This window comes from Urocitellus parryii, chromosome 1, assembly GCF_045843805.1.
Source record: "Urocitellus parryii isolate mUroPar1 chromosome 1, mUroPar1.hap1, whole genome shotgun sequence".
NCBI classification, from domain to species: domain Eukaryota; kingdom Metazoa; phylum Chordata; class Mammalia; order Rodentia; family Sciuridae; genus Urocitellus; species Urocitellus parryii.
In genome coordinates, this window is record NC_135531.1 from 90462762 (window position 1) to 90490751 (window position 27990).

Consider the following 27990-nt stretch of genomic DNA (forward strand, 5'->3'; position numbering starts at 1 on the left):
GTAATAATCACTTTTAGTTGACTACCTCATAATTTCTCAAAAGTACTCAAAACAAAAGGTATTATTATCACCCTGTTTCATATACAGACATTTAGATTTGGAGAAATTAAGTTGCTTAACTATAGTTCTTCATACTTCTGATCATCACCACCTCAAACACAAACACACACACACTCACATACATACACAAAACCTATTACTCTTCACTTCACATAAAATACATCCAGTGCTTCTGACAGATTCTAAGATGAAGTTGAAAATCCTTACCTAACAATTTCTCCAACCTTTTCCCTCTGTGTCTCAGTGAACCAGCCACATCACTGTTCTCTTAGTTGCTTAAATTCTCCATGATCCTTTTGGCATAGTGCCTCCCTTCCCCAAACCCTCCTCCCAGTTACACCATTGTCTTCCTCAGGACAATTATTTATTGTATAACACAATGAAGCTCTCTTTCATCACACTCATCATTCCAGAGACTTAACACAAGTCTGATTACACATGTAGAAATTATATTTAAAGTCTATCTCTTATACTTAGTTGTAAGTTGCATCAAGAAAGAACTATAATGATTTTTATTAGGTATTTTTATCTGAAGCATTCAATAAATGATTACTTACTACACAAATATAGGAAAAATAAGAAACTATTTGGGTGCAAAATTTCAAACTACTTTTGATGGACAAAGGCATGCTAGACACATGAGCAGTAATTCTAGACAAGAAATGATCAATCTCACTGTTAAGTATGATTTATTTTTCTTTATATCACATTGTGCTCACACAATGCCTGTACCCAGAAGTATTCAATTAATGCTCTCTGAATGAACATACCACTTCAATAGAGGCCTGTTTTATGCTTACCTCTTAAATCTATAGCAAAGAACTTACATGGAAAGGTCAGTTGGGAGCAACATTTGCCCTTACAGTAGACAGGAATCTGAATGCACCTGCCCCCAATACTAAGGTTTTCAAGGAGTTCATATGCCATACAAGTACCTGACCCTATCAAGAAGATATTTAGAAAGAGGGAGTATTAAGTCCTTCAACATATTGACTACATATTTTTCTCCAAATATGAGAAGGTTATACCAATTTGATTAATGTTATATCCAAGTTTACATTCTAGTAAGGCAGGTAATATAAGTTTGTCAACTACTGCAAAAATATTTTATCATAAGCTGAACACAATCCTCTTTTTTGAAAGAGCAAAGAACACATGAAAAACAAAACATGAAACAAATATATGCAGATCTTTGTGTTTTGTTTTCTGTTGCAAAACTTTTGTTTTCCAATAGGTCTGTCATTTTTATTCTAGTTGATATGTATTTGAAATATAAAATGCTTTCACATCGCACCAAGATCATTCTAATACCTATGTCATTTTTAAGAATCTGCAAGACATCCTGTCACTGTGAATGGAGAAGTCCTAGGGTTGATGATTATGTTGAAGACAGACACCTGCAGTGAAAAGTGGAGCTAAAGTTATGGCCCCATTGATGCAAAAGTTCCTGCTAAGATCAAGGCTCTATTTCACCAATGGAAAGGTAGCAAAGAAAAAGAAATGAAACAAAAAGATGGGGATTGATCTATTTCCAAGGCAAGGCAGAAGGCAGACTCTGAGACATGTATTGGAAATGGATATATGAAGCACAGCTCTGTCACTGGCAATTGGATTTCACCTCCGAGTTTCCAATAACACCTCAATCTCAACAAAAGCAAAGATAAACAAGTAGGACTCCAACAAACTGAAAAACACCCACACAGAAAAGAAAACAACCAAAAAAATGGAAAGCCAATTTGTGGAATGGAAGAGGATAATTGCAAATGCACAGTCAATAGTATCCAAAATATGTAAGGAACTCATGGAACTCAACAGTAAAAGAAAAAAAAATTAAATAAAAAAATACCAAATAACTCAAATATTGGCAAAAGAATGGAACAGACATTTTCCAAGAAGTCATACAAATTGAAGGTAGGTATATAAAAAGTCCTCATCAAGTACATGCAAATCAAGACCACAATGACATATACTCTTATACCTGTGGGTATGCGATTATAAAAAATTCAAAATATAAGTGTTGGTGAGAATGTGAAGAAAAGAGGACACTTAAGTATTGTTGGTAGAAATGTAACTTGGTACAGCCATCATGAAACATAATATGGAGATTACTCAAACAACCAGAAATAAAACTGATATGATTCAGCACTTATTGGTTACATAAAGAAATAAAATCAGTATACTGAAGAGAGAGATTAGTATGTTAAAGAGATATTTTACTACAAATTTCTAGCAGTGTAAATATTTTACATGATTGATTTGAGCTGATAATCTAACCAATTTGTAAATATTCAAATATTTCATAAAATTCAAGAAACGACCTAATCTAAAGAACCCCCCCTCTTTCTCTCTCTCTCTCCCCACCTCCCTCCAACAACTGTGATCTGCAATACTGACTATCAACATTTCCAACTTTACTCTTCTCTAATAAGTCTTGTTACCATAATCCTGAAATGCACATATGACATAGTGAAAACTAGGTAAAAATTGTGTTTAACTAAATTACTAGAAACAATAAGGAAATAAAACATTACCCAAAAGAAAATTATTGTGAAAGTGTATGTTCTTTTTGAAAAGATGCTAGCAGCAGTTCATATCTCAAAAAATCACAGACATAAAATGTAAGTTTTCCATTTATGTATTTATCAAAATCCAATAAGATAAGAATTAAAATTTATATTCTGAAGAAGTAAACATTTTTAAAATCTTCTAAATTAGAGAACAAAAGATAAGGAACTAAAATGCTTAGGCCCTTTACCTACATTCTTTCCTTTTATCCTCATAAAAAATCTGAGAGTATTATACAGCTTTTAAAAGATTAGCTGCCTAAGGCTCATAAAAGTGAACTAATTGGCTCAAATTAATCAGAAAGAATCTTTAAGATAAACACATTTGTATTAGGTGGAGTCACAGGTTTTTTTAAAAAAATTAAATTGCTTTTATTAGATTATTATTGCTATAGTTACTTATTATTAATGGTTATCGTTAATCTTATCCTGAGCCTAATTTATAAACTAAATTCTATGAGAGGTATATATGTTTAGAAAAAATAACAGCATAGGTAAGTTTAAGGGATCCTCTAGCCTTCTTATGTTATTTATTTTGTTTTGTTTTTTGCCAAATTTAATATTTTAACAAAAACATGGTACTGATATAAAACAGACACATAGACCAATAGACTAAAATAGAATAGAAAAAGACCCCAGAAATGAACCTATGAATCTACAGCCAACTTATTCTTGACAACAGTGCTGAAAACATAAGCCAAAGAGAGAACAGCTTCTTCAATAAATGGTGCTGGGAAAACTGGACAGCCATATGCAGAAGATTGAAATTTGTTTCACATCACTCATTCTGAACAAAAATCAACTCAAAGTGGATCAAAGATACAAACATAATATCTAAAACTATGAAACTATAAAAGAAAAAAACATATAGGAAACACTTTAAGACCATTGGAATAGGCAATGATTTTTTTGGATAAGATCCCAAAAGTATAAGGAAAAAAGCAAAGTATAAATAGTATAAATAGTATTGTATCCAACTAAGAAGCTTCTGCACTGCAAAGGAAGCAATCAAAAGAGTTAAGTGATGACCTATAAAATAGGAGAAAATATTTGCAAACTATTCATCTGGCAAATGATTAATATGCAGAAATATGTAAGGGACTCAAGAACAACAACAAAGTTACCCAATTTTTAAAAAATGGACAAATTTTTTAGACACTTCTCAAAGAAGAAATACAAATGGGCAACAGGAATATGAAAACATGCTCAATATCATTAGCCATCAAGAAATCCAAAAGATAAATAAATAGAAAAAAAATGAAAAGCTATCTGGCTCCAGTTAGAATGGCTATTATCAAAAAGACAGAAGCATAACAAAGTTAGAGAAAAAAAAGGCTCTGTCCTACACTGTTGGGGGCCATCTCCATAATAGTACAGTCATTATGGAGAGCAGTTCAGAAGTTCCTTAAAAACATTAAAGTTTGACCTCCCATCTGATCCAGCTCTCTCAAGGTCAAGGTGTATATCCAAAGGAATCGGAATAAACAAAACAATCAGATACCTACATGCCCATGTTTATTGCAGCACTATTTATTGATAAGAGTAAGATAGGCAATAAATATAGGTGCCCACTGACAGATGAATGGGTAGAGAAAACATGGCATATGTGCACAATGAAATATTATCCATAAAGAAGAATAAAATCCTGTCATTTTCAGAAAAATGGATGGAACCGAAGGACATTATGTTAAGGGGAATAAGCCAGACACAGCAAGATGTTCTCTCTTATAAGTGGAACCTAAAAAGTTGTAATCTGAATGTAGAATAGTGATTACCAGAGGCTGGCTAGGTTGAGGGGGAGAGGGTAAAGAGTGCTTCCAAAACAATCAGAAGCAATAATTCAGGTACATGCCACCCCCACTCCAGTTATATTCCTCAGGAATCCTAGAAGCATAGCCAAGCCATCAAATAAGAGAAGAAATCAACCTTTAGGCCCTATTCTTTGCAACTTTCCATATGTGTATATATTTCTCCATTGGCTTTGGCCAATATCATCTGATCTACCAGGTGCCTCTTCCTTAATATAGATCTTCTAGTAGTAATTGAGGGGTTCATGTCCCTTGATTGAGATCAACTTCTGAAAATCACAAGGTAGAGATTGAAAAGTAAATTACAAAGTGTTTTATTCTGGATTGAAGGTAAGTTTTTAACAATTTCTCAAGGCTCTGAAATCAGATGAAGTTCACTTGTGGGGAAAGAAAGCAGCACAGTGAACTCAGGAGTTAGAAAGTCTTCATTTAAATTTGAATTTCAAATTTAATGGCAGAGTCCTTGGACAAATCACTTCATGTTTCTAAGACTCAATATCCATGTAAAATGGAGGAAATAATCATGTCTACAAATGCTTGTTTATAGAATGCACTCATGTAAGTGGCAAACAGAATTATTCATCTTGGATCATCTGATGACTTGCTGTCTAGAATTGAAGTCTCAAGCGTCTCTCCTTTGGTGAAGTTTCTTTTTTGCTAAATTCAACTTTGCAAACATCTTAATGACTTTCTTGTAAAACTAGAAAGGACATTTCCAAGGGCTCCAGGTTCTCAGATGCTGGCATTTCCAGCATCTCCAATCCAACAGGTACCTCACCCAGGATGGCTTGGCAACTAAGCCAAACATATTTATTTCTCCGCAGAGAAGTTTCACACTTGCAAGAAGGTAAAGCAGAAGTTAGATAGTATTGGTTCTTTCAAAATACAAACCCATGGAATGTCCATGCTTCCTCAGACCCCAGCACCTATATCAATGAGAAATGGGGATCACAAGAAATGGGCACCAGTGCTTCTTTTGGTGGATCATTGGTTTCTGTCTCTCTCCAATAAGCCTATTCTGCAACCTGTCTCATGGGATATCACAGTGCTTATCTCTCACACCTGTTACCATGCAGTGGCTGATAGCTATTCCTAGTTCCACTGCTGTGGACTTGGCTGCCTTTGTAAAGGAAGCTGTGGAGCAGGAGCTTTTCCTTGCATTTGGCCACCCTGTTCAGGAAGTCAGCTGTATAAAATCTCCAACCTAAATGACAACAGATGTTCTCAGTCCATCATTGCTGCTTTCGCCTGGACTTCTTCCAGGTATTGGTCTGATGAATCAAGCTTCTAAAATATAGTTGAGTAAACTAAGCATAATCAGAGATGAAGTTAGGCTTCTCCTAGTCTTCATGTATGTGCAAATAACTAGTTGTGAGTTTTTAGAGATTTAAGGTGTAAGTGTAGAAAATACACTTAAAAGAAATTCAGAAGCAAAAAAACGCTTAAATGTGGTATTTGAAAATTTGGTATTCAGAGTTCTAATTCTCAGCCTTAAGGTAAACTTAAGATAGTTTTACTGATGAAGAGAGAAAAGGGAGATATTATACTTTGAAGCGGAGGTATTTTATACTTGGGTTTTTGGCTGCAGTTTTTATTATATAATAAAGAGTCACTGTGATATTTTTCATTAAAAAAATGCTTAAGGGCAAAAAGAGCATGTATCCAATGACATGTCCTACTAACTTAAAGTAAAACAAAAAAATTAATATACAGAAGCAAAATGATCAATTCTCTTTTTCACTTTTTACATAATAAAGTTAAACTTGTAAATCACTCAGAGAAAATGCAAGTTTGTGAACATATAAGAGACAACTAATTAATAAGCTAAAATACAGTTTGTTCTTTCAAATAATTTATAGGCTAAAACCACAAAGTAAAATATTTTTGGAAAAAAAACTATAGGTTTTGAAATGCAGCAGATGATTCATCAGTAAGAAAGCTCCCATTTTTCTCCTTACTAGTAAATTTTCAGATCTTCACACTGAACTGAGAATAGTTCCAAAAGCAATAAAGAGCCATATTATCTTGAATGTTTTATTCTCCTACCTTTTAATTGTACCCCATCTTCTATAGGAGTCTTAATGTTTCTTGTCTTTTGATTTTTATTTGTTGAAAACACAGACTGGAAATTTCTAGATATACTACATGAGGAATTGGTGATGTGACACTGAATACAGACCTTTCCAGGGTGAAAAGACTGGCACACTCTGGGGTTTAAGTATAGACTTAGACCCGTGGAGCTGCAACGTGCTCAGATAGACAACCAGCTCCATTAATTCCAAGTTTGTAGGTTTAGAAATGGGAAGAGGTGAAGAATAACAATAAAATCTACTTATGGGGTTGCTGGTTTTGATGGAGAACAAAACAAACGGAAGAAATAGAATTTCCCACACTTAGTGGTTAGTGAGCCACAGGCATTTTTTTCAAAACATAGCTTAGATTTAAAATGGGTTTTCAACAACTAATAGGTAAATACCATACCCCAACAGAGGGCCGACTGTTCTTAATGGTCTTAATGTCATCCCCTATTCCACTCCTCTCATTTGTACTTAGAGAATAGCTTGCCCCCAAAGGAGCAGGCAGTATGCAGGACTCCAGGGGTTGATGTTCACATACTGCCCTGTGAATGGAGCAGAGTGCCCTGCTATGTAGCTATGAAACAGGGGGCATTACTGCTAGAGAGACTCTAGGGCTGCTGTATTGCTAAGGCTCTCTCATTTGCAGCAGAAAGATACTAAATTTAATTTCTGGAGCTTGTAATGAGCTGTGAAAAAATGGATAAGTGGATAACATTTTTTCAAAGACCAGTGATGAATGATTGTCATTTACTTAATGAACTGTAGGCTCTGATGAGAAGTTTAATTTACTAATCCTTCAAAACCTACAGGACTTTTTGGGTCTTAATCCCACTCCACTCCTCTTTTTATTCTTCTCTGACTTTGCAAATTCTCTTCACCTTCTCTGAAACCATGTGCATATTTCTCAGTACCCTTCATTCTCAGTATATCTCTTTCCTTTTGGTCATATTTAACTTTCTTATTCATATTGAATAAAAAAAATAACAATGGAGTCCTTATCTTATAATTTTTCACTCTTAAAATTTGTGGTGCTGGCATTGAACACAGGACCTGCTAGGCAAGTGCTCTACCATTCAGCTACAGCCCCAGCCCTGTATGTAATGATTTCCATTTCTGTTTTTCTACCTTCCCTGTCCCCAAACATTATTCATATCTCCCCTCATTTTCACCCTTTTCTTTTCTCTGGGTTCTAGCAGGCACCATTCATCTACATCTGCCTTTTAACGCTTTCTTCGTTCCCTGCAGTTTCTTTCATCTCCTTTGCTTAACAACCAGTTTCTTATATATTTCCACTGTTTTTTTTTTTTTTTTTTTTTTTTTTTTTTTTCTGGTTAGCTCTTCCTTTAACTGTTCTGGGTGTGAAATCAAGTAGAGTTGTTTAATGTTCTTTGTGACTCCCAACTGATCTTCATCCATTTCTATGGTTCTTGAGAATGTACAGAATACATTTGAAGATTCTAAAATAAACCCCAAAACCTGCCTATGTATGCCATTTGAAATCAGCATTTTCATTGTACTTTGATCAAGTTACAATTTCACAAAAAAGTACAACATATCCTGAAGTAGTTTTGTAATATGTATCTCTGCACTCCAGATTCACTAAGGCCCAGGCTGTGTAATCCTTAAACCCAAATCCACATATCTTCCTAATAACTTTCGAAGTCTTGAAAAAAATATTGAAAACTTTATCAAATCCTTTTCAAGCATTTTCTGTTGACCATTTGTATACACAAAAGAGAAGCCTACCTACTGGTCTTATTGAACCTCATTATTATACTTGCAATAAAGTATAACTCTGGGAAATGAGATATCCATGACTTTGAAGTTTAAATAATAGTTTACACAAATATACAATATAAGAATTGGTTAAATAGGAAATCAAAAAGTGCGATGCCTACAGTTTTGTTCTTCTTTCTCACAATGACTTAGCTATTCATGATAATTTGTAGTACCATATAAATTTTAAAGATTTTTTTATATTGATTGAAAAGATACAACTAGGCACTAATTAAAATAATAATAATAAAAATAGAAGGGGGATTACTAGAGTAGAACAAGCATATCAGGAAAAGAGAGAGTGAAAGGAAAGGGAAGATACAGGGAAAGAGCTTAATAAAATTCTGTGCATGTACAAATATGGCATAATGATTCCCACTATTATGTAGTGGAAATTACATAAATTTTATTATAATGCACCAATAAAAATAAATTTAAAAGAAAGAAAAAATGAAATTATTGACAAACAGAAAAAAATCATTAAAATTTTTGTAGAGATTTTACTGAGTCTGTAGATTTCTATGGTTAGTACTGACACTTAAATTTAACAGTATTGAGTTCTCTAATGCATGAATACAGTATATCTTTCATTTGTTTTTGTCTTCTTTCTTTTTGAATCAATGTTTTGCAGTTTTAAATATAATATATCTACTTCCTTAGTCAAATGAATTCCTAAGTATTTTTTTTCATGGGGGGGAATACTAATTGTAAATGCAACTGTTTTCCTAGTTTCTCTCTGACATAGTCTGTTGTTCACACATAGAAATAAGTTGATTTTGTATGTTGATTTTACATTCTACAATTTTATTGAATTCATTTGTTCTAATAATTATTTGGTGCCATCAGTAAAATCATCTCTAAACAAGATCATATTATGTGCAAATAACAAAAATTCTAGTTCTTACTTTCTGATATGAATGCCTTTTCTTCCTTTTTTCTTATCTAATTACTCTGACTGGACTTCTAGTATCATATTGAATAGAAACAAACAACAATGGAGTCCTTATCTTATTGCTGATCTTAGATTTTTTTAAGTCCATTTTTACCATGGAGTGTGATCCAGAGGTGGATTTTTATTACAGCCTTTATTATGTTGAAGTACATTCCTTGTATTCTCAAATGTGCTGATAGTGTTCATCATAAAATTGTGTTGAATTTTGTCAAATAGATTTTCACTATATATTAAGATGATCACAATTTTTAATCTTGCATAGTATTAATAATTGATTTTTTGTATATTGAACTATCCTTACATCCCTGGAATAAAACTCCCCTTTCAGTAAGTGTTAGAGTCTGTTTACTAGCATTTGTTGAGGATTTTTGCATCTATGTTCAGCAGAGTTATTGGCTTACAGTGTATTCTTGTTTGTTTGTTTTTATTCTTAGGTGGTCATTGTCTGGCTTTCGTATCATGATGATGCCGACCTTTTAAAACAAGTCTGGAAATCTTTCCTCCTCTTCAATTTTTGTAAGAATGTACGAAAAATTGGCATTAATTCTTCTTCCAGTGTTTGGTAGAATTTGAATTTGTTTAGCCATCTTGTCCAGAGCCTTCTTTTGTTGGAAGTTGTTTGATTACTGAATCAATGTCCATAACAGTTATAGTTGACTTTATATTTTCTCATGGTGTAGACTTGGTAGGTTGTATGTTTCTAGGTTATTCAGTTTGTTGCCACATAATTATTCGTAATTTTCTTTTCTGATCATTTTTATTTCTGTGGTATCATTTGAATATCTCTTTTATTTCTGATATTTTCAATTCCTCTTTAAATCATATATCAAAAGTCTTGCCCATTTTGCTTACTTTGACTTTTTCTACTTTTTTTTTATTCTCTCTTCCTTTGTTTTACCCAAACCTTACTTTTTATTCTTTCTGCTAACATTGGGTTTAGTTTTTGTTTTTTTGTTTTTTGTTTTTCCCTTTCTCTTTGAGATATAAAGTTAGGTTACCTATATAAGATCATTCTTCGTTTTTAATGAGGGTATTTATTAAAAGTTTTTGCAGTATCTATAAGTTTTATTGTGCTGATTTATTTCTGTTTCTTTCAAGATGTTTTCTAATTTCCTTTTTGATGTATTTTTTTGACTCAATGGTATCTTAAGTGTGTTGTGTAATTTCCAAGTATTTGTGAATTATCTGGTTTTGTTCCATTGATTTGTTGTTTCACCCTATTGTGGTTGGTGAAGAAACTTGGTATGATTTCAGTCTTCTTGGGTTTGTTAACACTTTTTATAATGTGGTCTACTGGGAGAAAGTTCTGTTGCACTTGAGAAGACTATGTATGCTGCTATTATTGATGTGAATATTCTTTATATGTCTGTCAGGTCCATTGGATCTATACTGTTGTTCAAGCCCAATGTTTCCATATTGATCTTCTATTTGATTCTTCTAACAATTATTGATTGTTGGATATTAAAGTTTTCTACTACTGTAATATGATTCTCTTTCTCCCTTCAATTACATCAACCTTTCCTTTTTATATTTAGGTGTTCTGATATTAATTATGTCTATAATTATAGTTGTTATGACTTTCTGGTGGATTAATACTTTTACTAATAAATTATAGCTTATTTGTCTTTTTTGATAGTTTTTACCTATTATCTATTTATATATATATACATATATATGTATATATATATAAAACTACCCCAGCTCTCTTTTGCTTACCACTTTTCATGAAATATCCTTTTCCATTTCTTCAGTTTCACCCTATGTGTCCTCAAATCTAAAGTGAGTTTCCTATACATTGCCCAAATATTTTTTATAAACATGCTCAATGAATATGAGAAAATATAGTTCTAAAGCCACTAGAATTTTTCTTAGTAAAAGCAGAGACAGAGAAATGTTAACATTCACTAGTATTTTACTAGGCATACTGAAAATAAAATTCATTAAAGAAAGGAAGTAAAATTATAACATGTTATATGCATGTACAATATGCCACAATGAAACCTGTTATTTTTGCATAAGTAACATACATTGATAAAAAATTAAAATTCACAATCATACCTAAAAAAGAAGAAAAATAAACTGTCTGAAACTAATTGTGAATCAAGACAAAAAATCTCAGTAAGTAAACTTAGTAAGGTAGTAGGATGTACAATTAATCTATAGAATGCAATAGCATTCAACATATATAAGGAGTAACCTGTGGGAGGCTACATTTAGAGAAAAGATTATGTTAGCAATAAAACAAATGAAATACTTAGCAATGACCTTATCAAAAAAATACAAGGTATATATGAAAATATTTAAACAGTATTACAGAATTTAAAAAAAAATTCTGAATAAATGGAAGGAACAAATCATGCTGTTGGAGACATTAATCTTCAAAATAATGGAAATATATGTTTTATAAAGTTCATGTAAAATTTTAAGATAATATAAACATATGAATAAGTTGTTAGCATTAGAAAAACTACCTTGAAAAGTGATATGAAAAATGAATAAACAACAATAGCTGAGGGAAAAATCCAGAAAAAACAATCAATATTCAACTAGCTTGATCTATATTAAAATATATTTAAAATAATTACATTTACATATTTAAATACATTATATAGTCACATTCTGGGAACATCTTTAAAAATAGCTTGGAACAAAGGAACAGCATTTAAAAATCCAGAATTAGATACAAAAGAAATTGGAATTTAGTGTTTTGTAAAAGATAATATTTAACATATAAAAAAGTGGTGAAGTTAAATGGATAACTCAATAAATAATCCTAGGATAACTGAACAGCCCATTTGGATCTATACTTTACACTAAGTTTTAGACAATTTTTTGTCACTGTGACTAAATACTTGAGAACAACTTAAAAAATGAAAGGTTTATTTTGGCTCATGTTTCAGTAGTTATAGTTCATGGTTGGCCAGATCCATTGCTTTTGGCCTGAGGCAAAGAATGTCATGGTGGAAGGCTTGGTGGAGAAGAGTTGCTTACCTAATTGCATTCTCGAAGAAGGGAGAGAGAGAAGGTACCAAGGCCCTCAGGGACCTACTTCCTTTAATCAGTCTCCTCTTTCTAAACATTCATTCAGGTACGAACTCATCAATAAATTAGTCTATTGATGAGTTTAACACTTTTATGATCCAATCATTTTCCCAAAGCCATACCTCTGAACATCGCTGCATTCAGGACTGTCTTGAAGCTCTGAGCCTTTGGAGGACACTTCCTATCCAAATCATATCATCATAAAAAACTTTCAGATGGAACAATGATTGTATTTTATGGAATAAGTTTTTAAAAATACAGAATACAAAGTGATAAGATTTTAGTCTTAAATTCAAAAAAGCTTTTCTAAATAGACTGAAAAAAAATCCTAAACCCCATAAACTATAGAGAAAATTAACAAACCATATTATTTAGGAAAAGAATCTATGCCAAAAATTACTATAAATGAAATTAAAAGATAAATAAAAATGGTGGGTAAAAATTTACAGCCTTTGCCATGAACAAAGTGACATGTACAGGAATAAATAGTTCCCTGAAAGCAAGGTGAAAAGAACAAAAATTCAGTTAAGAAATGAGTAAAAAAAATGAGTTAAATTCTAAATAAACAGAATACAAAAGGCTCTTAACACATGAGAGGTGTTCAAACCACTCATCCTAAAGAATAAAAATTAAGACTACATTTAAAAACTATATTTTGCATCTCAGATCGTCAAAGCCCAAATGTTTATCAACACCCTGTGTAGAAAAGCAAGCATTCACATCCATTTCTGCTGGAGATATAAATTTGCACAAGTACTCTGAGAGGCAAGTTGGAAAATTCTAACATTTTGAAGGCATACAGATTTTGACCCAGAAATCATCTCTTTTGAGAATTTATCTTGCATGTAAAAAAAGACATATGTAAAGGTTATCTTTGTGGCTCTGCCTGTATTTGTAGACAATCAACAACCCAAATAGAGAACTGGTTAATTAAATTAGGGTACACAGACACTAAGAAAAACATAATATTGTATCAAAAGTAAAAATGTGCAAATCGCCTATGTTTGCAATGGAAAGAGCTGTAGGTATGAGTTTATATTAAAATTTTAAGATGCCAAATAGCAAGTTTGGTATGTTAACATTCATGTAAAAATGGAGAGAACTTTTAAAAAAGACTCTCACTTTCTTATATATGCATTCTAGTGTCCCTGAAAGGACACCGAGAAATTACTGATGATGTGACCTAGATGGAGAGGGATGGAGCGGAAGCAGGCAATGAAGTAAAGAGGGAGGCTTTCATGTTATGTCTTTAGAATATAGAATTCTAAAGCATTTCTCATAAAAATGCTTGACAGAGAGAATATGCTACACCTTTTGTTATAGGAAAAAGAGGAGGGGATCCCACAAAAAAAAGAAAAATCATATAATACATCAGACTCTTCAAGCACAATACAATATTGTGGTGATAATTATAAAGGGTAAGAGAATTTTTACCAAGAATTTTATATTCATACAGATTATTTCTCACTTTTGGAGGCAAAAACAATATATTTGGTTTTAAAAGTAGATGATGTTTTGGTTAAGTGAAAAATAAATAAAAATAAGTACGTAAAGTATATTTTCAGAAGCGGGAATGAAATGCATAAATCCAAATTTATAGATACATGATCACCAACTATTTAAACCAACTAAGTTTATTCACTGGAGTCAAATTTCCTTTAGTTTAGGCAAAAAAAAAAAAAACTCAGATGATAAGATGACACAAAGACAAAGACAATCAAATGTAATATCTGAGACATACACAAGATATAGCTGATAAAATCAATGAAAAGAAACCAAGAATGGCAATGTTGAGATCAAAGTATGATCTGACAACTCTCGATAATAATCTACCAGGAACATACTGCTTTGCAGACAATCAAAACATAAAAAATGAATTGTTAAAAATACAAAGAAATCTGGTTTGATTGTGCTCTTAATAAGAAAAAAATGAACAACAAAACATACTCTTAAGAGTGACTTAGTTTAAATAACAAATTAAAAAAATCTTTGTCTTGATTAAAACTTTACTGAAAGATCTAAAATTGTAAAACATGTAGCTTCAGTTATATATCAACAGAGTGATTCCTCATCTACATTTAAATCTGTCAAACAGTGTCAGTCTGGGAAAGATCTAAGTGTGGTAACTGGTAACAAGAATCCTAAGAATGTGAAGTCAATCTACCATTGAAGAAATGGCAAATAAATTTGAAAATTATCCCCTTTAATCTTTTCTAAGTCTGTGGCTTTATGAAGTCATTAGAAGTAAATTTTAAAAATTTTTAAGGGGTTTAAACATTAAAAATATTATCCTCATACCTATCACTTATTGTATGTTCACTGTATTTAAGACTCTAAGTTAAATACATTAAATATATATTGAACACATGTACATACATGCACATAAACACACATGTAAAATGAATATAGTCTTAAAATTTGGAATGCTGAATGATATCATTCTTGTTTTTAATCTGATAGACTTCCACATAAGAATTACTTTAACATTGATCTGAATTACATAATAACTGTTTTAAACATGAAGAAACAATTTCTGAAAAGGCAATAACTTGCTCAAAGCAACTTGATCAGTATAGAATATTTAGGAGGTAATGGAGCCATGAATTGAAGAACAAACTGAGTTCAAAATAACATGAAAGTAATTGAGTTCAATAATGTGATACACAATTGTCTACAATTTCTGTGACTTTGATCTCAAAGTATTTTAATATTGTTTCAAAGTATTTAATAGTGTTTCACTTACCTTACAGTAAAACGTAGGAATCTTTTCTTCATGGACTCCTGTTTTTTACAAAAGTATTTCTTTTTATCCTGTTTGACCACTCGTTTCTCTGAAGGGAGAACATGGGCATCAAGAGAGGGAAATAACAGTTTGGAAAGTGTGTTGGCAATTCTCCATCCAATATATTTGGAGAAAACTTCTTCCTCTACATTCAACGAAACTTTTGTACTATATCTAGTGAAGGGATTGATTGGATTATTTAATTCAGCCTATGGAAAGAAAAGAAAAAAAGGAATCAGTTGAAAGGAAAATGATCTTATCATTAAATAATAGATTAAATGCATGTTCATTTTATTTTACTAATATTTCATTCTTTTGTTAAGTAAAAATAACCTTTTAAGGAAAGAACATAGTTTCTATAGAGACCATGATAATAATTCTAAAAAAAAAAATGAACAATTAAGCATTTGTGAATCCAGCCTTGAAATTTTGAAAATGATAAAAGTTTATATTTTAAATTTCATACACCTGTCACAAAAGAATTTTGTAAAATGTATTTAAAAATAAATTAAGTAATTTGTTGAAATAATACATAATTTATTTTAAAAGACTACCATTTTCCTGTGCAAAGTCTTCATTTTCATTTAATTGAACAAAATATTTCTATGGAATAAAAATTTTAAGTGCAAAATAAGGACTTGGTATTTAGCTTAATCTGAAGATGCTTTAAAATTTATTTTTTTCTTTTTATTTACTTTAACTGTTATACAAAAACATAAAAATTGAATATAACCATATTATGTTTTGATACATGGCATTTTAATTACATTTAATATGTTCTAATACCAAAAAAAGGGAAAAATCCAAAATATGTAAGCAATATTTATTCAAGAAAGAGTTATATTTAGAAATCACCTACTTATGTGTGATTATATGTGTTACTGGTTTTTAATTACTTCTTTTGAAGTGGCTAGAGGCATGTTTTCCTTGACTATTCCAGAACCAATAATAAATGAAGATACAAGTAAAATGTCATGTGTTATAATTTTTTTAATGTTCACAATATGGTCAGATTGGGAAATTTTTCTCATAAATAAGTTTGATGTCACCTATTTTCATTTGAGGTTTTAAATACTTTATTAAATATTATTCATCTTCATTCAGCTCATTACCATTTACTCAGGATTCATTTCAGATTCCTATAAAACCGGTCATAGAAAATATAGGAATGGAAAATGTTTTTCTGCATATGAACATGTAACTTAATGTCTTAGTATTCCAAGATCACTCTGAGTTCAATTAAATTACTGTTAAAATATTGTCTATTGAGTTATATAGATAAAATTAAATTGGAAAATGTACACCGTGTAGTCTCAAGATAAGAACTGGCAAGAGAAAAGGTTAAAGCACTGAGAAAAATAGAAGACAGGTAAGCAAGTATGTATCGCTATGAAATCCAGAGGATGGGAAGGAAAAACATAAAAAAAACAAAATATTTTAAAAGGATAAGGTGAAAATCATGCACACAAATATGATACAGTAGTCCTACTATTCAAAGGAAATAAAACAGTATGTCATTTATTGCAGGACTCGTCATGAAAGCAACGATATGGAATAACTTTTGTGTCCATCAGCAGATGAACAGATGAAGAACATGTGATATAGACAACCAATGAAGTACTATTTGCCTTGAAAAAGAAGGGGAGCCCTGTCATTTGAAATAACATGGAGGAACCTGCAGGACTTAAATGTTAAGTGAAATAATCCAGGCACACAAAGATAAATACTGCATAATCTCTCTTTCATCTGGAAACTAAAAAAAAAAAAAAAAAATGGATTTCAGAGAAATGGAGAACAGAACAGTGATTACCGGTGGCTCTGAGCTGGTCAAAGCATACAAAAGTTCAGTTGGACAGGAAGGAAAAGTTCAAGAGCTCTACTGCACAGCATGGTAACTATAGTTAATAATAATATAGCATGTATGTGAAAATGCTGAGAACAGATGTTAAGTCTTCTGAAACAAAAATAATGACCATTTGAGGTAATACTTGTTTTAATATACTTGATTCAGTCATTCTATAATGTGTGTGTATGTATGTGTGTGAGGTGGGGGAGAGAGAGAGGGAGAAAGTGGTGAATATATGTATACATAATATAGAAATATATAGATTTCTAAACAATGTACATGGTAAACATGTATAATTTAATGTCAATTGAAAAATAAAACAGGAAAATAGCATCAAAAACCAGAGAGTCCTTTTTATACAATTTCAGAAAAATAAAACATTACCAATCACTATTCCTCCTTTCAGTATGTCCAATTTTAAGATATCTTTGAATTTAATTATCTCCAGATATTGGAATCTGCCGTGCTCAGCATAGCTGTTAATTTAGAAACCGGCAAGGGGTGATGGGGGGATTGAAAAAAGACAAACACAAAGAGAAAGCTGGGACCAGGTGGGACACTGTCTTCTGATGGAGGAACAATGACCCAGATCTAGCTCAGCACATTTATTATAATAGATCTTATCATCAAAAAAATTATTCGTGAGAAAGTTGCAGTAAAGCAGACAGACTTGAAGGTTGTAGTGAAACTTGGGAGACAAGGAGGCTATCTTGTCATGCCCAGAATTCTCTATTCCCTGGAGTAGGTGCCTAATCTCAAGGTCCAGACTGATATAGCTCTTTGCCTTAGCACAGAGCCTCCCCAGGCCAGTGTCACAGTAGCAACTGGGACATCTTGACCTACACCTTTGCACAGGAAGTTCCCAGCCCAAATGAAGCCATGAGGCAGTCAGAGTCCTTGATTCAATTCACCATTCTCCACAGGAACCAGTATACAATTATCTTTATATCATTCCCACCTGAGCTGAGTATTCTGCCTCTTAACCAGGCAGAAATCATGAACAGAGTATTCAATTTGAAACAAAAAGTAAAACTGTGTGTCTCACACTGAGTAGCTGTTGTGACTTTGAAGACGTTATTTAACATCCTGAAGTCTGAAGCTACATCTGTAACATGGTAATCACAAAATCTGTACTGTTTTTTCCTACTTAACTTCTCTAGCTTATTTATCAGAAAGTTACTTTAAAATCAATAGTAACATATAATAGAACAGAAATATAGGATATTATGGTGATACTTCAGTTATTGAGAGAGTGATGAAGAAATAAATGAATGACTAAATAAATGAACCAACAAAAATAATGTCTTCTTAATTTCTGGTAAAATACATTGTTATCAGAGGCAACTCTGCTCCTTATCATTCACCTTGTCTCATTTGACTACTCCTCACTTTCTTCCTTCTAACACAGGAGAGCCTGGAGGTCCAGATGCCGGCTCTCTTGGCAAAAAGGAGGTATTCCTAGATCTTCCACCATGGTTACCTTGTTGGAAGCTCAGATAAATTTCCATCCCCCATTGATATTCAAAGCCTTCAACTTATAAAATATGTAGTCTCAAATCTGCTTACTAGGTTGGATTACAAACTCAGCAGTTTAGTTAATTTCTCCTGGCGTATTTTGTGCTTAGTTTTGTTCTGCTGTGTTTTTTTTTTTTTTTCATTTATGTCATGAAGATAATAATAGTTGCCTGTTAGAGTTTTCTGAGGCTTAATTTTAGATCACATAGGATGACTGTTCTGGCAAACAATAAGAAGCTCAACAGATAGCAGTTACCCTCAGGACTTAGCTAAGACAGAGTACTACTCTTCTGGCCTTTGCATCTACTCCCAGGACCAACCCTAGAAGGCTGAGCTCAATCTCTGCCATGCCAAAACCAATGTGGTCACATTAGTTTCTTATGAGCGAATTTATCAAACAGGATCATGATTATGCTTCTATAGTCATCTTCCCTCTTCTCCTAAAGCCATTACTCTGATATGCTGCAATTCAGAGTGTTAAATTCTGTCTTTTCAAAAGTCAAATCCCAGCCACTGGGAAGGCTGAGACAGGAGAATCACAAGTTCAAAGCATGTTTCAGAAACTTAGAGAGCCCTCAGTAGCTTAGTGTCTCAAAAAAAATTTTAAAAATGGGCTGGGATTATGGATCAGTGGTTAGGCACCCCTGGATTTAATAACTGGTATAAAAAAATCTTTTCATAAGCTTAAGTATTTACTTATTGAAAGAAGATTAACTCAACATATTATTGACCAACCCTTATAATAGATTCAAAATTCATTGATTTCTTACTGCCAGTGAACATTACCTCAAAATCCATCTTTAATCATTGTGTGGATATTTACATTCTCATTATGTGTTCTAGTTTTTTTGTGTGTGATGCTTATGTAGGCTGTATAGATTCAGAGTTTTCTTGCATAATTAAAACTTAACATTTTTGGTTAAGAAACAAATGACAATTTTTTAACGTCTGCTAATTTTATGAATTTATTATTAATATTGGAAAAGTGGCATTCTTGAAGAATATTTCCTTTACATGCATATTCTAACCAGGGGCAGGAGCAGGTTCTCTCTCTTTGTCTCTGTACTGGAAAGGTGATAAAAAAGAAGCAATAATGCAGGTTGGTAGGAAGATGACAGCTAGATCCACACCAGGGAGAATTCTCCAAGGAGTTAGGATGTAGTATTAATCAAAGAAATATAAAACAGCCTCTCCAGAGTTCTGAATTTTTCATCAATAATTAGGGAAATGAGGCATACACACCAAAATTTGAACTCATTCACATTATTCAAGACATGAGAGAATAAAGGAGAAAGAAAGAGGTTATTGAGTCATTACAGCATAGTTTACAGCAAATTATCTTCCTATTACTTTCTTTTTAAAAGATGTACCCACCTTTCTTTATGTAATATTAGAGCTGGGCATATTTGACTTGTTTTGAAAAAAAAAACTTTTTTTCTTGAAACTTGAAAATTTAAGTATGGTGACTAATAATTAGTCATCTCAAAAGATTATTTCCTGTAGGAATTATAAAAACTCACAAAGGAGAACAGCATGAAAAATTCCTCAGTATTTAAGTTTTGTTCCTTAACCCATCACTTCTATTACCTGGGATCATGTTACAAATGCAGAGTCTCAGACCCTGCCTTTGTAGGTACATTAAAGTTTACAAAGAACTGATGTAACAGATTAAATAAATGATTAAGAATACCTATTTTCAAACTCACTAGTTGTGTGGTCTTGCATAAGTTACATAACTTCTCTGAACATATTTCTATTGCTGAATTTCAATGTTCCCCTTCACAAGGATGTTCATGAAGATTATATATGAAAATAGGATGTTTTCTAGCACAGTGCTTGGCCCACAAAAGTTCTTCAATGTATGCTAGTTCCTTGCTTATATTTAGCTTTAGAAAGGGCATAACATAATGGAAATTGAAGAGCCTTTTGGTGACGCTCAATCACAGTCCATCTACAACCAACCACTTATTTTATAATGGTTGAGGCTCAGAACAGTGATGTAATGGTGGTGTAGATGGTTAGGGTTAGGGTTAGGGTTAGGGTTAGGGTTAGGGTTAGGAGAGCTGTGGCACTTAAAAGAGTTAATATTTATAAGACATTTAGCACAGTGTCTTAGGCTTTGTAAAATCTCTACAAACAATATCTTTGTTTTCTAAAACCATGTGTCTGGGCTGGTACATTGACACACATTTGTAATCCTAGCAACTTCAGAGGCTGAGGCAGGAGAATACTAAGTTTGAGGCCAGCCTCAGCAACTAACAGGGTCCTAAGCAACTTATCAGGATAACTTGTCTTCAAATTAAAAAAAGAACAAGAACAAGAGGAAGAGGAGGAGGAGAAGAGAGGAGGAGGAAGGAGGAGAAGGAGGAGGAGGAGGGGGAAGAGGAAGAGGAGGAGGATGGGGAAGAGGAGAAGAGAAGGAGAGGGAGGAGGAGGGATGGGGATGTAGCTTAGGGTTCAATCCCAATCCACACACCCCCAGCCCCCCCAAAAAAGGGTCTGTAGCTTTGGCCATTCTATTGATAAGTTTTTATATGACTATATTTTCCTCAAAATACATCTACTTTTCCACACTCAGAACTTTGATTTATATTTATAACAAAAGAAAAGCCACATGTGAAGGAGAAGACAGACCCTGAGAAAATAGGAACTAATCATGTTGGGTTTTTTTTCTATTTTTGCTATTCTACAGAGTGCATAAGGAGTGTGGAAATATCATTAAGAATAAAAACAAATTTTATTTTAACAATCTCACCATGAAATGTTAACCACGAAGTACATTTCACCTGATGAGTCAAAGATACTCTGAATAAAGACACATGTTCATTTCATCTGTACATATTTCTTTTTGATATTTTAGGTCATATTCCAGATGGCAGAAAGCATTTAGACATGATGACTTTTCCTAGATGTGCCAACATATGCTGCTGAATTGCCTATACAGAGAAACCTTGCTCATTGCAAGTCTCCCTGGAAGTATTTCAAACAAAGCACATCAGTTAACATTTGTTTATTATGCCACTGTGAGTATATGACAGCCTTTTATTTCTTTCCCAACTACTCAGGCAACAGTTGGGTTTATATTGAATTTGTCACATGAAGGGCTCATGTTTAGGATCTATTCAGAATTTTTTTTTCATTTCAAATATTCATATTAAATATCTAACCTTTCCTCCAACCTCTACAAACATCAAATTTTATGAACAGATGTAAAAAGAATTATAGATGATAGAAGGTTATTATAGACCAAATAAATACAAGATATGAGAGCACATAATGTGGTTTGTCATGAATTTACAAGCACTGTAGACAAATAAATGTGTTAAATATAAAATTTTATTCATTAAATTAAAAAATGTATCATAAAAATTGCATAGTTGTTTTTAAAGTATAAAAAGAGACAATTTTTACTTAACTTCAAAATCATTCAGGTATATTTAATCCTTGGAAAGTAATCCCTTCCCCCTATAATGTATAGTAGTTGTAATTAAAGCTACATGTTGCTGTATATGTAATATAACTATAGTATTGCCTTACATGGCTTTGGAAGCAAGGAATTAGGAAAGAACAAAGGTTGTACTGTAAACAGTCATTTGCAATAACTAAAATAAGAGTGGAATATATATTTTACTTTACAAAAACTGTGTGAAGCATAAGCCTTTATTGTATATGTTTTTAAAATGAAGTAGTGAGGGAGCACCTAGACACTGAAAGTTTTTTAACCACTTGTAAAAGACATCCACTAGCCAGTTTATATCATACAATTTGTCCAAAGAGGTATCACAGGAGAGTGTGATAGATTGGCTGAATGAAAGTTGAGATTAGAAAGTTATTAAGGAAATAAAAGGATGTAAGTAAATAATCTTTGGAGTTTTATTATTGTAAATAAGTATGATAATGCAAGAAAATGAAAAAATCCTTGAGTTTATCATTCTCATGTTTCACTGTAAAATGAAACACTTGAAAAAATAATTTGCATAAAAAGACACTTAAATTTATATCTTATCTAGACCAACATAGAAGTCATAGCCAATGAAATCATCTTTCAAAATTAAATTGAGCAGAAAATCTTTCAAATAAATGAAAACTGACAAATATTGCCACCAGCAGAATTTCACCAAAATATATGAAAGGATTTTCCTCTAATAGAAGAAAAATAATCTCACACAGAAGACCAGGGTCTTAAGAAGGGAGAATAAGGGAAAAAATGGGTAAATATGTAGGCAAGCCTTAAGAATAGTGATAGTATTAAACAATACTTATATATTGGTGTCTCTAAACACACTTGCTCATATGCAACCCTTCCCAACACATCCAGATATATATGTATACAATTAAAATTCTCAAATCATAACAGAAGTGAAGCATCCAGAACATACATACACTTTGGGAAGTTATTTGTCATTGTTTATGAAAGTTGAACATATGCCTTCCTTATGACCTAATCATTTCATTCTTAATGGCTAACTCCAGTCAAGCCATGTTAAATATTATTTTCAATAGGACAAAAACATTTGAATGATAGCTATTTTAATATGGTTTAACCAGAAACACATAAAAATTTGCACCAGATGATAGTTACAAAAATACTTTGGTTAGAATTATTTATAATGTCTTTAAATTGAAAATATGCAACATATTTATCAAGAGTACAACTAACAATTGATATATTAAGATACTAAAACGACACGTGATATTGATGAATTTAACATAAGATCAATTGAGAAAAGTCAGACAAATACTATTTAATGCATGAGTTCATTTAAATAAGCAAATCTTATCAATCAGATATTAGTCTTAGGAGAAGGTCACATTGATTAGAAGGAGATTTAAGAATATATATATCTTCAAAATATTTTCATTAAATATTCACTTTTTTATATATTCACCCTTGATAACTTAGAGTGATACATATTCAGTTTGTGTAACTTTCTTCTTATGTGTTTTATTTCAATGAAAATTAGGAATACACATAGGAAATATGTGGAAAATATAGAATGTAGCACATCTTGTAGTGTCAAAGAGTGAGAAAATGCTCCTAAAAGGGGGAAAAAAAATAAAAAGACAAAGTTGAAGAAAAAACTCAAAACACAATAAGAGGTGGTGTGTAAAAAGTAGACAGGAATAAACTGTAAAAGCTCCCCAGGCCACAGTTCACAGTTGGAACAATTTGAACAACATGTTCATTGGATAGCCATTTTGGGGGGAGGGGGAGGGGGTGACCGGGAGGTGACAAGCAACTTGAAGGTTCAAGCGGGAACTACTTTACTGCGAGTGAACTCAGCGGGAACTGAGTGAGAACTCAAAGTAGCGGGAACCCAAGGTAGCAGGAGCCGCTTCTCTGCTGGACAGCAGAGGTATATATACCTAACTAATTACACACAGCTTAACTTAATTAACATCATCTAGATACAGCAGTCAGCCAATAAGGAATTCTCATCATCTTAATGGCTCGCTGGCATTGCTTCACAAACCACTCCTCCTGGAAAAGTGCCAGGTGCCATCTTGACTTGATTTGCATCCCCAACACTTGACCATTGAGCCACATGCCCAGCCCTATTTCATATTTTATTTACAGACAGGGTCTCACTGAGTTGCTTAGTGTCTCCTGCTGCTGGAGGCTGGCTTTAAACTCGAGATCCTCCTGCCTCAGCCTCCTGAGCCACTGAGATTGCACCCAGCTCATTGGACTACCATTTAAAGACAAAAGGTCTTTCTAGAGTTTATACAGACCAATCTTTAAAACAGACAACAATGAGTATAATAGACAATTAGAGAAAAAAAATGTTAAAATTTTTTGAATTGGCATTTTAGAAAGGAGTAAATCCAAATGGTGAATAAAAGATGAAAAGATACTCAACCGTATTTGTAGTAATGAGAAAATGCAAATTTAAACCACAAATTATTCTTTTGTACTAATGAAACTGGCTGTCCGGCAATCCATGCAGAAGTCAGTTTTATGCCAGGTGAGCTCTGTGCGGCCTCCACAAACTAAAATAATTTCATCTCTTCTGGTTTTCTCATATTTTAACAGCTGGTTATAATTCCAACTTTAAATATCCATTGTTTTATTTGTGTGTGTATTCTTATGATTTCATCAAAAAAATTGCCAAACTTGCAAAACACTATATGTACTATAACAAAATAAAACATAAATGAGGAGCCACGGGAAGAAAAAAAAATAAGAAAGTAAAATGAAGTCCGAAGCAAAATTAGTATATTAAACTTAGGTAGTAAGAAATGTTAGCAATCCTTCTAGTCTACTTGTAATCCTCATTAATATTCATATTTTGTATTTTATAGATTTTATTAAAATAACCCAAGAATTCCATATAGGGGAAAAATCAATGGCAAAATGTTTAAGAGCACTTAGGAGAAGGTCACATTGATTAGAAGGAGGTTTAAGAATATATTTGTCTTCAAAATATTTTCATTAAATATTCACTTTTTATATATTCACCCTTGATAACTTAGAGTGATACATATTCAGTTTGTGTAACCATAGAATTATCACATATGGGTTTGAATTTAAGCCATAGTGCTGCTACCTTGTTATGTATCCATGGGCAAGTTACTTCAGCTTGCAGAATATGTAACACTTTTCATTTAAAGTTTTAATTTACACATCTATAAACTCAAGGTAATATATGTATGTTTATGGAAATTAAATAATTGATGCATATAAAATCCTTAGCATTCAGCACACAGTAAATGCTTAAATCTTAACTATTATTATTAGTTCCTTTTAAAAATGATAAATATGAAAGAAACAATTTCATATTGAACAATGTATGAGGCTAAAGTCCAATTTATGCAGCTCTCAAACATAAAACTCTTACTGTTGAAAATAATTACCCCAAAACTCAGAGGCTTAACATGACCTTTTGTTTATCCCACCATTCCACAGTCAGCAATTTGAGCTGGGTACAGCATAATAGTTCTCTTCTCACTGGGCTCATTCATTTATCTGTGGTCAGCTGTTAAATTAGTTGGAGACTGGCTAATCTTGAGGAGGGGACTGGATCAGTTAGGATGGCTTTTCTTGGTTCCATGTTTTGCCTCAACTTTCAACTGGATAATGGGCTCTTTTTTGACATGGCAATTGCAGGGTTCCAAGAGAACAAGAGGCAGCAGACCTCAATGTAGAAACATATTTAAAATCTCTGCTTGAGCCGGGTCAGTGGTGCATGCCTGTAATCCCAGTAGCTCAGGAGGCTCAGACAGGAGGATCAGGAGTTCAGAGTCAGTCTCAGCAAAGGCAAGGTGCTAAGCAACTCAATGAGACCCTGTCTCTAAATGAAATACAAAAAATAGGGGCTGGTGTTGTGGCTCAGTGGTAGAGCGCTCACCTAGCACGTCCAAGGCCCTGGTTCGATTCTCAGCACCACATAAAAATAAATTTAAAAATAAAGTTATTGTGTCCAACTACAACTAAAAAATGAATATTTAAAAAAAATAGGGCACATGGCCAACTCAAGAATTTGAATGTGGACAAAATAATACAGATAGAAGGAATCGTGAATAAACTGGAGGTGACTACTCTAAAAATATGTTCTAAACAAGTCATTCAGTACTTTAAAAAAGATACTGGAAATTGTACATGATATTAAGTACTAAACAGTTAAATTTCAAGTAGAGCCAACAAATTTCCACAAAACAAATTCTTCCAATTTAGGATTTCTATTTCTAAGAAATCACCTAAATCACTACTACATTAGATTGGTAATTCAAACATATCTTTCAAATTGAACACCCACTACTGCTGAATCCCAACCAGGCAAGTCAACTAGGTAAGTCGACTGCTGTGTCTGATTGACAATTTTGTTTCACAGTGCACTCACTTCTACTTGGCTAAGGACATGTCCTTATCTGAGAGATGTTCTCTTCGACAATGTCACCTTTCTTCATTGAATCATACTTATAATTTAAGTTTTTGGAACACATACTATTTGAAGATAATAATTTATGTCTTGCTACTATAAGAAAAATTTAGTGACTAAACATCTATCTAAGCTTCTTTTGCATGCTGTGAATTTTGATGGGGCTAACCATATATATAATGTTCCAATGTTTTTTTTTTATTTCTGGAGACTGTCTTCTGAATAAAACAGCAAAGCTGTGTGTAAAAGTCATTTTTAAGCCTTTTTTTTTGCCTCTTACATATAATTAAGCAAGGTTGAATTGATTTTGTAAGTACTCGATAAAGAGATGATTATTTCACATTTTTTACAATTTAAGTGAAAACTTTTATGAAATCTCTTACTCCAAATGTAGTGTCTTAGATTAAGAGAATTCAAAATAAATCAAGTGGTACTTCAGTCATCAACTAAATACTGTATCATTTACATTTTAAATCATATACTTTATTGTTTGATAATCCAATGGCTCTAATTCTAGCTGACTTTTAAATAAAATCTGTCTAGAGTGAATTGTCTCTTAGTCTATGTAATGCAAATTAAGCTTATTTCTTATATATTAAATATGTATTAGGCCTAAATTAATATAACTGCTTTTAGAAATTTCTAATTTAGATTTTTCTCTGAGGAAAACTTGCCTCCACCACCCATTTACGATTTAAAATGAATGGAAACACTTTTTAAAAGTCTTCTTATTAAACATTGAAAACTAATTAGCACACATAGTGGTTATGCTTTTGTTTATTCTTTTATTCTCAGTGCTCACTGCCTGAGTAATGAGCTCTTTGCCTGCATCTAATATCTAAAATATATTTGCTATGTCTGATTGACTTATGAATTTCAAATGTAATTATCTATAGATATTTACTAAAATCTTGAAGAATGAAGAACATCTTATACCAAATGATTGGCCCAGGAAACAGGCATATAAATAGAATTCTAATTATAGAAATAACAAATTTGAGTTGGCTTATTGAGTTATTGTATAATCCATTTGTGGTTTGAGATGGCATATAAAAATAGATGTAAGATTACAGAATAATATCAAGGATTTTTAAAAATCATAGAAACAAACAAACCACAAAATAAAATAAGGATATCTGAGACAAATATATGCCATCCTCTTTTTCTGTTGGAAATTGGTCAAAAATTTGACTCTCATTTTAAGCTCCAGGAAACATTCATACAAAATCAGTAAGGTATCAGAGAGTGCATGAAACTAAGAATTTATCTCCTAAACTCTAGTAGTGGGGATATTCTGTGATACAGTGGCCATCACCACAGTAGATCCAAAAATTTTGCTTTTCTGTTCTTTCTGAGTTCTCAATCCAAAAAGGAAGTCTAAAACTTAAACAGAGTAAAAGCAAGTCCTTTACATTAAAAAAAAAAAAAAAAAAAAAAAAAAACGCTGGTTCAAGTGGGCAGTCCTCTGATTATCTATCTTGTTCCAAGGAAAAAAAATCTGAATATCAAGAGAAAATGATGAACTTGGATTTTAGATAGTCCTCCTTAAAGAGTATTGCTTCAAATCATGATCAAATAGCAAGAAATTAAGGTTTCCTTTTCTACTAAGACTCTAGAGTGTAAATTCTCTTCATTGTCATTATAATGGCCATCCACATGCTTTGAGGACACATTGACAGAGTGAATT

The 27990-nt window shown here is 32.4% G+C and overlaps 1 protein-coding gene across 1 annotated transcript in view; it reads right to left on the reverse strand.

Moving 5' to 3' along the window:
* Tmem232 (transmembrane protein 232) overlaps positions 1 to 27990 on the reverse strand; it is a 192945-nt gene that overhangs the window by 97898 nt on the left and 67057 nt on the right. Inside the window, exon 11 of the mRNA XM_077795632.1 lies at positions 15024 to 15271. Coding sequence (XP_077651758.1) covers positions 15024 to 15271 — 248 coding nt within the window. The remainder of the gene's footprint in view (positions 1 to 15023; positions 15272 to 27990) is intronic.